This window comes from Podarcis tiliguerta (genome assembly GCF_965153285.1).
Source record: "Podarcis tiliguerta genome assembly, chromosome: 13".
Classification (NCBI taxonomy): Eukaryota; Metazoa; Chordata; class Lepidosauria; order Squamata; family Lacertidae; genus Podarcis; species Podarcis tiliguerta.
In genome coordinates this window covers 33,497,867-33,511,667 of record NC_139546.1, presented here as the reverse complement: position 1 = coordinate 33,511,667, position 13,801 = coordinate 33,497,867, and the positions used below count along the sequence as shown (strand labels likewise).

Here is a 13,801-nt window from a genome sequence, read left to right as displayed (position 1 = left end):
GAACAACAACAACCCTCGCCCCCTTCTTCCTCTCAGCGGATGACGAAGACGGATATTAAAGGAAGAAAATAAAGTCACCTGACCGAAAGGGAACCCGGAGGCGGAAGTGACGTGCGGTGGACTGGGAGAAAGACGGGGACAGACAAACCCTTCCTCCTGGAAGGGATCCGAGGCCGAGATGGTAAGTGACAGGCGCGCGGAGCCAAGCGGACCCCCCCCCCAGCGCCCCCCATCCACGAAGAGCCTCCCCCCCATCCGCAGCCCCGCCTCCGCCCTCTGAAGAAGGACCGCTCGCTCCCGCGCACCCGCTTCCCAGGGAGGGGGCTGCCAGGTCCAGCCCCTAACGGGGCTCCGTGCCTTCATTAGGCTGCGCGCCCTGGCCCGCTCGTTGGGGAGCCGGGGCCCGCCGGACTGGCCGGGGCCTGCCTCCGAGGGCGAAGCGGGCATCGGATCGCCCTGCATGACTCCCCACAACCCTCGGCAGTCTTGCCAGGTTGTGCCTCTTCCCTTCGGGGAAGAGTGAAGCTGCCTCGCGCAGAGCAGCCAGCTTTGCGGGATGCTTAAAAAGCACGAAAGAGCTCTGAGAGGTAGGAGGCTGGTCGGCTTAGAGAGGCATGAGGAGGTGCCCCCCACCTTGCCTTCCCTAATTCGGTGCACGTGTGTATGGGAGGGAAATGTGCTCTTTTCACTCAGCTCTGGGTAGCCAGCTCCGTGCCTTCAGTAAGTAGTAGCGTCCACTCTTCTTCTCGCCACCAATCCCTTAGTTAGGGAATGGTCCGTTAGTAGTAGAGTAGGCAGTTGTCATTCCAAAGGTCTCCCGTCCAATTCCCTGCACCTCTAAAAGTTCCCCAGGCTGCCAAGACTAAAAGTTCTGTCCCTCAGAGAAGTATTTGCTGTGCTGGACTGTTTCTTTCCATCCTTTTCCCGAGTCCTGTGTGACATCCTGCTCCTGAGAAACTGCCATTTCCAATTCTGAGGTTAAGAGGTTTTCCACAGAGGACTTCCCTGAAGCTTGCACCCTGTTTTTCACCAGTTAGATCGTGATGCTATCCTTTCTCCATTTTCAGTGCCTTGCATTCATGGAATTTCACATTCAGAGGAATCAGCATATTGGAATAGGCAAACTGAATAGCATTTACCCTCAGTTTAAATATCAGATGCAGCTGCAGGGAAGAGCAATTGGAAAAAATAACAGGTACTGGAAATGGTACTAAAGTCACTTGATCTTTTCCAACATGGTAAGGAGTGGAGCTTTGGGATGGTTTCTTCCCAGTTGAGGGCTGGGAAGATTACACTTCACTGTCCTCTGTAAGGTGGACGTTGCTATTTGTAACAAAGCAGTTTGCTTCTCAGCAGGGACGGGTTTAACTTTTGAGAGTTAGTCCTGCTATGGACAGGGCTCAACTCATGAAATCTTACAGTAGATAGATGCAGGTGTATGACTTTGACCATGAGCTTTCTGAAACTTGCAGATACGTGTATGTGATATTATCCTATTGGAATGCAGGTGAGGCCTCTTGTTACACCCTTAGATCTCTGAAAGTGCACTTTCAATGCACTATCAGGTTGAAAGCACCTTCCATGTAGAAAAGTTGAAGGCTTTTCATGCTGAGATGTTTTCAATCAAGCAGTTTCCCCTACGAGCATTCTGCAGTAGTTCGGCAAGAGGTATTTACCGTGTAAGCACAGTTGGTCTGATTTTCAGTAGAAGGTATCCTTCAGTCACTTATTCCAGAGGTGGTCCAATTTCAGTCTTGCATGATCCATCAATTCTTTAAAACAAAAATAGAATCCCCATGGTCCACACTCTCCATGCATGTAAAATTCCAAAGCTAGAGTGAATATTCACGATGTTTTTGCAGTGATCCTGTGTAGGCACTCTTGAACTTTTCAGGCATAAGTAGTTCCCTGCAAATTTATACCAAGGTCCGTCCAGCATTCCAGTAATCAGTAGGTATAACTTATCCTCCAGAAGTTTGCCAGCAGCCCGTAAGTGGGCTGCAGTCTACTTTATGCCCACCCATGCATTCTTCACTGTCAGAACTGAGCTGTAGCGGAATTTGGCCAAAATCATGTTGTTGATTCTTGCTAGTCATGAGATTCACCAAACTGTCACAACCTTATTATTCATTCCTGTATTGAATAATGGTTGAATGCCACTTTAGGGATAGAGATCTAATTCTGTCTATGAATTAGAGATTCACCCTGAGTCCCTGAAAAAAGGTGATCTGTTCTCTGTCTTCAGAGGGGTTAGATGCTTAATTCAGAGCTTAACATTGAATCTTCAGGAAAGCATTGGTTTGTAATGTACCTAAAGACAAGAACCAAGCACTCAGCTTCAGATTTGGCTCCTTCAATAGTTTCCATTGTTTTCTAATTATATTTGCTGGACTGCATCTTGGTTGCCTCTGTAATGCCATGATTCTCCCTTCTTTAATTCCAAAGCAGTCTTGTGCGTTTAGAGTTAGGGTTCCCTTCTTTGTGAGAGTCTTCTGTTATGTGACATGAGATGTTACCTATAAAGTTGCATCTTACCGCTTGGGTGAGTTACTCAGGTCCTTAACAGTGTTATTGAGCTCTTACTCATTCCTCCTTGTGAGTGGCTGTATTCTCCCCCAAAGTCCCCTTTTTTTCTTCCCTGCATCCGGAACAACAGTAGTAACCCCGTGAGGTTGTTTGTTCCTCATATTTTCATAACGGTCTCTCCGTTTCTCCTTCTGCAGGTCACAAGGCCACTAGTTCCAACAGCGGCCCAGTCCTGGCGCTGGGTTTGTTGTTACCCGGCCCCACCCGGGCAGTCATGAACGGGAGCGCAGTGCCCCTGTCGCCAACCGGGGGAGGGATGGTGGGGGAACCCGCCTCTCTTCCCTCTCCGGGTTGGCGGGAATTCTGCGAGGCGCACGCTCGCGCTGCCGCGGTGGACTTTGCCCGCCGCTTTCGGGCCTTCCTGGGCGAGAACCCCCAGTTTGCCACGCCAGGAGCTGAAGCTGCCTTCTCTCGCCGCTTTGCCGAGCACTTCCTGGAACACTTTGAGGCGGAGGTGAGCCGGGCCTATGCCAGCGACTCGCCGCCCCGGTGCGACATCGCCCCCTTCACCGGCTGCTCCTCCGCCCGTGACCTCTCCGAGACGTGCAGCGACTCCTCCGTGGCCTCCCCTGTGGAGCCTCCCCCGGGGCCGCCCTCTGGCCTCTCCAGCAGCCAGTCTCGTAGCTCCGAAGACGTTTCCACCGCAACAGCCGTGACGGCCACCAAACCAAAGCTGAAGAAGCGCTTCTCCCTGCGCAACGTGAGCCGCAGTGTACGGGGCAGCGTCCGGGGCATCCTGCAGTGGAAGACCTCGACCGAGTCGCCCCCTGGCAGCGCGGACGGGGCGACCACCGGAGCCAACAGCAATTCCAACTCTTCAGGGGGTGGCGACTCCGAGCGCTGGACTCACCGCTTCGAACGCCTGCGGCTCAACAAAGCCTCCCCAGCCACCCTCCGCGTAGAACTGGCCAGCGTGCGGCGCGAGGGCCTGCTGAACTACATTGTGGCCGACGACGGGGCAGGCGGGGGCAGCCGGACGCGCTGGCAGAAATGCCGCCTTCTCCTGCGCAAAGCGGGGAAGGGGGAGGGGGAGGGTTACCTCTTGGAGTTCTACATCCCACCAAAGGTGAGCCATGGGTCGCTGCATCAGGGCGGGGGGAAGAAATCCCGGGCGGGGAGAGCCAAAGGATTACCCCACGCCAAGATTCCCAGCGCTGAGGGGCATCGGCGTAACTGTGGCTCTCCCTAACTTAACCCCTAGGCATCCAAGCCGCGGGTCAGCATCGCCTGCTCTTGCGTAGTGGACGTGCGGACAACAACCCCCTTGGAAATGCCAGACAAAGAGAACACCTTTGTGCTCAAGGTGAGGAGAAGAAAAAGGTTGCATGATAATTGGAGCCATAATGCTTACATGCCTTTGAGTTAATTTGCATATTTGCTTATAATAATATTAACACTTTTCAGTGAGAGGATGTGTCCCCATTCTCTGCCTGGGCCACCTTCCCAGAGGAAGTCCCTCCCACCAGCAGCTAAGACAGCAGCAAGGGTGGGGAACCTCAGGCCCAAGGTCCAGGTGCAGCCCTCTGTCTGGCCCCTGGGACTCTCCCCTGTAGGCTGGAAGGTGGCCTCCTGACTAAAGCAAGGAGCTGTATCCGTTGCCCACCCAGTTTTTGTCTGTCTGGTGTCTCTAATCTCTGACATGTGGCCCCCAAAGCTGCCCATATGGTAGTGCAGCCCCTGGGCTTGAATAGTTCCCCCACTTCTGCAAGGCCGACTGGCTGGAGTGTGCATTCTGCCGTTGCCTACTTTCCTCCTTGCTTCTCACTTCTGGTGGGATCTGCAGCTGCCTGGTCCCTCTCTAGCAGGACCTCACTAGCTTTGGCAGGAGCTGCTGTTCCTGAGCAGACTCATGACAATTCCCTGACCTTCTTTTTCTCTTGGTTTGATCTCATATGCTTTGTCATATGCTTGGTTTGCTTTCATATGCCTGGAGGCCGACCATGACATCTGTGTGCTTTGAGAGCGAGAAGGGTATGTGGGTGCTTTGTGATTTCTTTCTTTTTTCTTTTTTGCATGGTAAAAGCCCAGCAAATGGGGGGGGGGGTTCAGTCAGTATGGTGTAGAGGGGCAGCTAAGGCAGCTGATAAAGAACATGGGACAAAGGTCTCCTTAAACACCTTGCCAGCCGTTGCTGCCTGAACTGACTTGTTTCTATTGAGGGCCAAGACATGCAGAGGGAGGCTTCATTCTCTTATTACTGTCCGTGTAGACAATGCTGAGTTACATATACCAAGTGTCTGATTCAGTATAAGAATGCTTTCTATCTTCTCAGCTCTTGTAGAAGGTTTTTAACTTGAGCGTCATTTGGCTTCAGCAGCTCTTGTCATTAGGGTTAGGAAGCAGTTTACTGAATTTCTCATGGTGACATGTTTCCTTTTTTCCCTTGGCTTTTTGGAGGCACCGGAGGGGAGGGGGGGCATGTTCTAGGAATAATGAGCCCCTCCACCCCCCCCCCAAAGCATAATGTGTCTATGGCTGTTCCCTTCCCACTCTACTTCACAGCTGTCAAGCTCCTTGGAGTACATCCTTGAGACGGTTGACTCGCTGCAGATGCGCTCCTGGTTGGCTGACATTCAGGAATGCATGGGCCTCGGGTAAGTTGCGCCAGGCTGTGGGAGAGGGCCAGAGCTCAGCGGCAGAGCACTTGCTGGGCCTGCGAAAGGTAGCATCCTTAGCAGTTAAAGGGATCCCAGGTAGCAAGGCTAAGAAAAGCCTTGCTTGCTTCCTTTGAAAATCTGGAAGAACTGCTGCTTCTCAAAGAAGGCAATCCTGGGCTATGTGGAGCTGTGGTCTGAGATAGATTGACAGATAGGACAGATTCATACTTTACACGAGAGCCTTTAGGCAGACGAGAATGGGAAAGGTCAGCTAGGCATGCCTTGCAATCTTTGCTCACACTAAAAGCATAAACCAGGGATTGGGGAACTTTTGGTCCACCAGATGTTGTTGAACTGCAACTCCCATATTGGCCACAGCCAGCAAGGCCCAATGGTCAGGGCTGGTGGGAGCTGTTGGCATCCATCTGTCTCAAGAGACAATGGACTGTGCCTCCGGTTTGGTGTTAGTGGCACCAAAGAGATCTCTCTTGGGGGGGGGGCACGAGCCTAGGCAGTGTGTAAGGCAGTCCTGGACTGCCCTGAGACAAGACCCCCAATCTTAGCCTGATCTGATGTAGCCCAAAGGAAAACAGAGCAATATGTTTGGCCCCAGCTTGGCTGCAGGAGCTGCTGGGAGGAGGCGTACAAGGGACCACCCAGCTGCCTTAGGGACTCCACTCCAGATTTGTGTAGGGTTTACCGCTTAGCTGTAGTCTAGCAACATCTGGAGGGCATTGCACAGGTTCCCCCCTCCCTGAAGCAAGCAGCCAGACCAAAGCTCTAGCATGCCCAGTGTTTCTGTTTCCAGTAGGAGCCCAGCATGAGTGTGATCATCCTTCCCTGCTTGCCCCCCTGTATCTGATACTGGGGAGTATATTGGCCTCGGACACAGATGTTTGGTTTTGGCTAATGGCACTTGTCTCCGCAGAGAGAGCACTGACAGCCTGGAACAGCCGCGTATGAACCACTCGGAGAGCATGCCCAGCCGCGAGCTTCCCATGGTGCCGAGTGAGAGCAGCGATCAGCTCAGCCAAGGTCTGTGGCATTCTCTCCCTCCCCCAGCAGAGCCCCAGCTTCACTCCCTTGGCAAAATGATCTGCTGCCACGTTGGGGAAGGGCTGTAGCTCAGTTAGCCGAGCACATGCTTTGTATGCAAAAGGTCCCTGGTTCAATCCCTGGCCTTGCCAGGTAGGGCTGGCAAGGCCCCTTCATCCAGCACTGCCAGGGAAATGGTTCTTCTTAAACCTATGCAGATGTAGTAGTACAGTGGTACCTCTGGTTGCAAACGGGATCTGTTCCAGAGGCCTGTTCGCAACACGAGCAGAATGCAACCTGCACGTGTGCGGGTCATGATTCGCTGCTTCTGCGCATGCGCGTGATGTCATTTTGCACGTCTGTGCATGCGCGAGCGGCGAAACCCAGAAGTAACCCTTTCCAGTACTTCCGGGTCACTGCGGGACACAACCTGAAAACGCGCAACCTGAAGCAAACGTAACATGAGGCATGACCGTAGTCAAGCAGCATTCTGCCTTACCCTTCTGGTAAAATGCAAAGCCATCTATTGCAGCAAGATGATAAAATTCTGTCTTTGCATTAATGTTTGATGCAGGGATGGGGAGCCTGTGGCCCTGTGGGTGTCATTTCACCACAACTCCCATCATCCCTGACTATTCACCATATTGGGTGTTGGAGCCTAACCATCAAGAGCACTGCAGGGTTTTGTTTTTTATTAGATTTATTGGATTTATGTGCTGCCCTTCATCACAAGATCTCAGGGCAGTTAACAAGACAAAATTCCCCATGTGTGGTCTAGTCTTAGAGGAGAAAGCTGTAGTGCCACCTTTCTATGCTTTCCAACCTGAGGTATTTTCTTCAGAGGGGCCGGGTTCGAAACAGGAATGCACACTAACTCTGTATGCTATTGCAAGCTCCTTGAGAGAAAGGATGGGGTGAAGATGTAATAAATAAAATAAATAACTTTATTATAGAATAATAAAAAAACTTTATAGAACAAAGATTTCTACATACTAATCAGAACTGGCTTTGTCTCTTAAATAATGACACACTGTGCAGTATACAATGACATATCATCACTGTTTTATTAATTTTTGTTAGTCTTTCATTTTTAGTTGCTTTAGGAAATCTTGTATACAGTTACATGGCATTTAAATGTATTTCACTTTTCTGTGGAGCTTAAATGTATTTTATTTTGTTCTTTTTTTTTTAATATGGTCTGTGATCTGTAACTGTTTGATTCTGTCCCTGGGGATAGAGGTTTGGGAGAGTGCCCAACCATATTCTCTCTCAATCTAGTCACCTATTGGTTGCTTAATTATATGTTAAAACAACATACACAGCATCAGCCATAAAGCTGTTACTCTACTGTTGGAAGGAAAGGCCAGTTTTAATACTTCAGATTTTTAAAAATCAAAATTTGGAGAGGCAGGAACTATGCTTTCTATGCTGTATATATAGTGGACAAAATGTAGCCTTGACAAGGAATCGCACAATATTTTTTTGGTGTTGAGACACAGAAAAATAAGCAGGAAGAAGAAAATAGAGAGAAAGAAGAAAAAGAAAAGAGAGAGAAAGATGGAAAAGAAATAATAAATAAAAATGAAAAGGGCTTCCAATTTTCCATTTGCCGCTTACATAAGAAAAGGCTATTTAAGACATTCAGTCCATGATAACCTCTGGAATTGCACAATGTTTTTTGAAGCTGCCGTAGTGCGCTGCTTGTGACCTGGCCTCTTTGTCCATCCCCTCCCCTCCCCAGGTGCCTATGGCGGACTGATGGAGCGCCCCTCCGCCTCCATGTCCCCCAGCTCCGTCTCCATTGCTGCTTCCCACTTTGACTCAATGGAGCTGCTGCCTCCCGAGCTGCCACCTCGAGTGCCGATTGACGAAGGGCCGTTCCCCATGGGGCTCCTCCACACGACCTTCCCTGAAACCCCGGACACCACAGGTAATGCCTTGGAGTGGAGTGGAGTTCTCTCTCTCCATTCTGAGAGAATGGGGGTGGGGGGTGGGTCTGACGGGCTCAAGAGTGAAATCTGCGAGAGAGACTTCAGAATTCTCTGAACCGGCTTTGGCAGATGGCTCTCGCCTCTCTCCCTGCTCCAGGTTCCTTCCTTTTCCAAGGGGAGCCCGACCCAGGCGGGGGAAGCCTTGGCGACACAGAGCACCCTCTTTCCGAGTACCCCTGGTTCCACGGCACCCTGTCCCGCCTCAAAGCGGCCCAGCTGGTGTTGGCGGGGGGAGCCAGCAGCCACGGCGTTTTCTTAGTGCGGCAGAGCGAGACGCGGCGCGGGGAATACGTCCTGACCTTTAACTTTCAGGGGAAGGCGAAGGTGAGCGCACATGCGCGGGCATCTGGGCAAGCCAGCGTGGCACAGTGGGTCGGTGTTTGGGACTAGGACCCTGCAGATGAGGGTACTAGCCCCCACTTAGCCGTGCAGCTCATGGAGTGACCTTCAAGCCAGACCTCCTCAGCCTTGTTTTTAGGCTGTAATTGGGCAGAGGAGAGCCACATAAAACGCCTTGAGTTCCTTGGGAGGGAAAGGTGGGGTGTGAATGCAATTGCCGTAGATTCCGGCGTATTAGGCGACTGGGTGTATTAGACAACCCCTCAAATTGGCAGCTGCAATTTGGGGGTTCGTCTTATAAGCCCAGTCTCCTAATACGCTGGGCAGCTCCATGCCAGGAGAAAGCCTCCCCTGCTGCTGCTTTAGACGACCCCCCAAATTGGCAGCTGCAATTTGGGGGTTCGTTTTACAAGCCCAGTCTCCTAATACGCTGGGCAGCTCAGTGCCAGGAGAAAGCCGCAGCGGGGGGGGGGGAGGGAACGGGCTCTGCTCCCTGCCACCCATACCCGGCGCATAAGACGACCCCCGACTTTTTAACCTCTTTTCCGGGGTTAAAAAGCTGTCTTATACGCCGGAATCTACGGTAAGAAAAAGAACGATGGTGCCAGTTGAGAGACAGGGTGGGAGAGGATCAGGGCCTTGACGGGACCTCTCTCCAGGCCTCCTTATCTCGCCACCAGCACCTGCGCCTCTCCCTTAACGAAGACGGGCAATGCCGGGTTCAGCACCTCTGGTTCCAGACCATCTTTGACATGCTGGAGCACTTCCGGGTCCACCCTATCCCCCTCGAGTCGGGCGGCTCCAGCGACGTGACGCTCGTCAGCTACGTGGTTGCTTCGCAGAGGCTGCACGGTGAGCGTAGCCAGAGCCCCGGGGAGCCCTGGGCTAGGAAGACCATTGACACCGTTGCCAATCCATGCCATGCTCCATCTCCCACCCATCTCCTCCCATTGTGGCTCCAGACACGTTTCCCCCTCCCCCAGATTCCCCGCCCCGAGTCTTCTGCTCCGCACCGCGCAGGGGCGATGACACCCCACCCCCTTCATGTCCACCGCTCTCCCTCTCTTACCCCACCCCCAATCCCTATTTCTGATGTGGGCATCTCTGTCACAGGCCGGGACCGGGCTGGGAGCCGAGCGCCGGTGTCTGGGTTCAGTGGGGACCCCGACTCGCCCCCCAACCTCATCTCCATCCTTGCTGCCGCCTCTGCGGGTGACTGCGTGTAAGTGTGCCATAGCTACCACGGGAGGAAGGCAGAGAGTTGCGAGCGTGTGTGTGTGTCACAGCCCCCACGCCATAGCCCATCGCTATCCACGGGTCATGCAGATGTGCGATGCCCATAACCATCCACTGTGTCTGTGACACCAGGTAGGGGGGAGATTTCAGAGGGAAGAGGCTCCTCCTGGCATCTCCAGGTAGAGCCGGGGGAGGGGGGGAGATTTCTGCCTGAAGCCCTGCTGCTAGTTTTTGTAGCAACGCTGAGGGAGATGGACCAATCGCCTGCCTTGTAAAAATCAGCTTCTTACATTCCTTCCCTGGAGATGGGCTTTAGCCGTGGTGACCATGTGGAGCTTCAAATGTTACAGGATGTGCTGCCAACCTCGTCTTTCTGGCAGCTTGTCCTGTAACATACAGAGCTTCTCTGTGATCCCTTACAAGCCCTAGTTTGCAACTAAGCTTATGGTATCCCCTGTGCAATCTTGATTGTGTTGGATACAGCAGTGCTTTGCCAAATAGCCCAATTTGTTATTTAACATAACGACAGCAAACAGTTAATAACAAGGCCCCGGTAGGACATAGTATTGCTTTCTGTTCTGCTGCTCATTCCCCCCCCCCCCAACTTTCTCAGCAACCAGATGTGGCTGCTAGGATTCTGAATTTGATGTCCCCCAAACTCACCTTAGAGTAAAGGCATGTGCCATTAGGAAAATTTAGGGCTAAGGAAATGCAGCCTTAATTCTGTCTGGCGCAGTTAAAAAGAGCCTACAGAATTGAGAAGGTGTCTGCCTACATAGGATGAAAATTTTGTTTTATTTTTTAAAAAAGGTCGCTATGCTGGCAATTCAGCCAAATCCATTGTTAGTTTTTGTGGAGGAGAAAGAGGAAGCCATCACACACTTCTCTCTCTCTTTTTTTGAAATTCCTAAGGAAGCCTAATCAGTTTCAGCTAAGCAATATTATATCACACGGGCAGCTCAACAGAATGCTCTAGCGAAGCCAGCTGTCAGGCCTCTAGTTCTGGGTCACGACCAGGTAAAGCCTGAAGTAGGTCTAAGGCAGGGATGGGGAGCCAGCTTGGCTCCAGATGTTGCAGGACTGCAGCTCTCATCGTTCCTGAGCAATTGGTCAAGTTGATGGGAGCTGGAATCCAAGTACATCTGGGTGGCCACAGGTTCCCCATCCCTGGGCTAAGGGAAAGAAGGAGAAAAAGGCTTAGACACATGGGATATTCAGAATTCAACACACACACACACACACACACGTCTCATTGCAAAGATTCTGCAAAGACTGTCTCTGAGTAATGCCAGAATGAATTTCTGCTCACAAGCAGACTTTGGCATTGGTTGCAGAAACAGGGATCTTGGAAGGCATGATTCTCAATTTTTTAAAAAAAGTTTTATGGCATTCTGGGTGTGAAGATGAGAATGGATGTGTGGGCCGTGCTTGGTGAAAATAGCACAGAGGAGCTGGTAGGAGTCATTGGCCAGGATGTAGAACAGCTTTTGCCAACCTTGGTAGTCTCCAAGTGTTTGGCACCACAGCCCAGGACTTGCAAGCAGGTGCCTCAGGGGCCAAATGCAACCCCTTGGCTGAGGTGGGCAGATAGAGGCCTATTCTTATCAATTAACATTCACAAGTATTGCTTGAGATTTCTTGAATGGGTCAAAACCTTAGCTACCGTTATTACAAATACTAAGGAATAGACATAACCACAATAAACATTTTGCACTGAGTATTTTGTAGAAGTAGAATAAGTTACAGAAAATAAACAAATGAATGCCACTGCGTAATTTTGGACAACTTTTGGCAGCCCTGTGAATTGGCTTTCTTGGTGCAAGGCAGAGTTTGGATATTACTGTTTTTTAACGCAAAGAGTATGCACAGCACCAAGTCATGCCAGCCTGCCTCATCCCCACACAGCTGCCCAGCAGTTGTCCCTGTGTGATTTCATCAGGCCACTACTACTGCGCATGTAACAGAAGGCAATTTCCCGAAGTCGCAGTTTCCCCGCAATGTGGCATCCTCCAGATGGGGTTGGATTCCCAGCTCCCAGCCAGCATGTCGAGTAGACAGCGGTAATGAGATCTGCACCAGGTTAGCAAGGGCTGCTCTAAGCCACATCCAATGCAGCGGTGCCATCTAAGTTCTGATGTGTGTTGTCACCCTTTCCCAAGCATCGCCCAGAAGATTGTGCACAAAGTGCTCTAGCTACTGGATGTAGACAACACAGGAGTTGCTCGGTTTTTAGAAAAACCTCGTTGGGGTGGGAGCCCCTTGCTCCGGACTGGACGGGGGGGGGGGGGGGGGGCTCAGATAAATCTCTGTGCCCGCCATCCCACATTTTGTCTTAACCCCGGGCCCTCTTGTTTCTCTTTGTCTGTCTGTCTGTCTCTTTTCTCTTCTCTCCACAGAACCGAACACCTCTCGTAACCTGCCGCCGCCTCCGCTCCCCCCAGCTCGGCCGCCTCTCGCTCCCCCTGACCGTGGATTGCCAGAGTCTGAGGGGCAGGCGGAGGAGGAGGGCCGGATGGTGGAGCCAGAGGTGGACGAGGCAGCGGCCACAAGAGGAGGAGGAGGAGGAGGAGGATCCCTTCCCCTCCCGGAGGAATCGGAAGGACGAGCCCGGGCTGTGAACAACCAGTACTCGTTTGTCTGAGCCCCGTGAATATGAGCCAGAGAAAGACGCGAGCCCTTCTGGTGTCCATCGCCAGGGGCAGACCTGGCCTTGGCCCACGGGTGCGAGATGGGCTTGAATACCCAAAAGACTTCTATGCTTCCCTCCGTAACCTTTGGGGGGTGAGGACTGGCCTTGCCCCCGCAGTCCCATTCTCCCCCACCCCGCCGTCCCATTCCCTTGGGTATGGAGCAAACCCCACTTCCGCTTGCCCCAAAAAACATAGGTACGAGACCCTCCTCCTGGTTTCGTGATCCCAGCTTGCGACAGATTGGTACGCACTACTTCTAGCCCCGCCTTGGGTACTAAGGAAACGGGCCTGCTCTTCCTCCTCTTCCCTTCCTCTTCCTCCTCCTCCCGCCCCTGTGCCCAAATCTCTGCAGTTGAGCAGGAGTAATAGCTCACTGTAAACACTACATGGAGTGGTGGGTGGGAGCGGGGTGGTCTGCCCTTCTGACTCCAGACACAGTCTTTTGCACCCCTGCCCTTCTTTGCTGAATGTATGGAGTCTCCGAATGTAACGTCCTCCCCCTCCCCATCTCCCCTCTTAGGGCGATGGGGGAGGGGAGGCCAGCTCCCTCTTCCCTGGTTGGAAATATATTTATATTCTCTCGTCTCTCTCCTTCTTCTTCCCCTTCGCCCCACCCACCCCGGCTTGGGGACTGGCCACGCATTATAAAGCCTACACTACCCCAGGTAAAATTTTAAAATGTTATGAATATACACCTTTCACAGGTACTGTCCCCTCTTCTTGTTCCTGCTGCACCCCTCCCCACCCCACCTTAAGATTTATTTTTCTACTGTGGACTAGGTGGACTGCTCAGGCCCTCTCTGTCTCTTCAATTCTCTCTTTTCTTAAAATTTGCGCTGAGGTACCGTTTGTTCATCTGTGTCTTTTTTGTCTTTTTTTTGATTAAAATTTTTTTTGGGGGGGGGGAGAGTTTGTATGAAAATAAAGGAAATGTCATTTTACCTTTTAAAAGAAAAAAAAAATGATTTGAAACAAACACACCATAATCCTCCCCATACACTACACACTGGGGCAGGAGGAGAATCTCTTTCCTTCTGGATGATCCCTGTAGAACTTTCTTAATAGGAACCAAGAGGAAATGAGGTAGCTGATTTGATACCACTTCCCTGTCCCTATCCAGCACATGTGACCCATCTAGTGATGCTTTGCAGCGTTCATATAGTGCCTGGGTGCGCTCAGAGTGCTTCGCAGACGTTGTGCACATGTGGCAGCATGAAGTGGTAGAACAGGCACAGGCAAACTCGGCCCTTCAGATGTTTTGGGACTACAACTCCCATCATCCCTGGCTAACAGGACCAGTGGTCAGGGATGATGGGAACTGTAGTCT

At 51.7% G+C, this 13,801-nt stretch overlaps 1 protein-coding gene across 4 annotated transcripts; it reads left to right on the top strand.

Moving 5' to 3' along the window:
* The first annotated feature begins 34 nt into the window (after positions 1 to 34).
* On the top strand, positions 35 to 13,323 carry SH2B1 (SH2B adaptor protein 1). 4 transcript variants are annotated; one of them, XM_083411420.1, is made up of 11 exons: positions 38 to 181; positions 1,068 to 1,195; positions 2,724 to 3,652; positions 3,788 to 3,889; positions 5,089 to 5,180; positions 6,112 to 6,218; positions 7,960 to 8,148; positions 8,307 to 8,533; positions 9,229 to 9,400; positions 9,662 to 9,770; positions 12,181 to 13,323. In XM_083411420.1, exons 3-11 carry the CDS (start codon positions 2,801 to 2,803, stop codon positions 12,197 to 12,199), a joined length of 1,869 nt encoding a protein of 622 aa, XP_083267546.1. In that variant the 5' UTR covers positions 38 to 181; positions 1,068 to 1,195; positions 2,724 to 2,800; the 3' UTR covers positions 12,200 to 13,323. The 4 variants fall into 4 exon arrangements, with proteins under 4 accessions (XP_083267545.1, XP_083267543.1, XP_083267546.1 ...); XM_083411419.1 differs by lacking the exon at positions 1,068 to 1,195 and having other exon boundaries at positions 35 to 181; XM_083411417.1 differs by lacking the exon at positions 9,662 to 9,770 and having other exon boundaries at positions 36 to 181.
* The last annotated feature ends 478 nt before the right edge of the window (positions 13,324 to 13,801 follow it).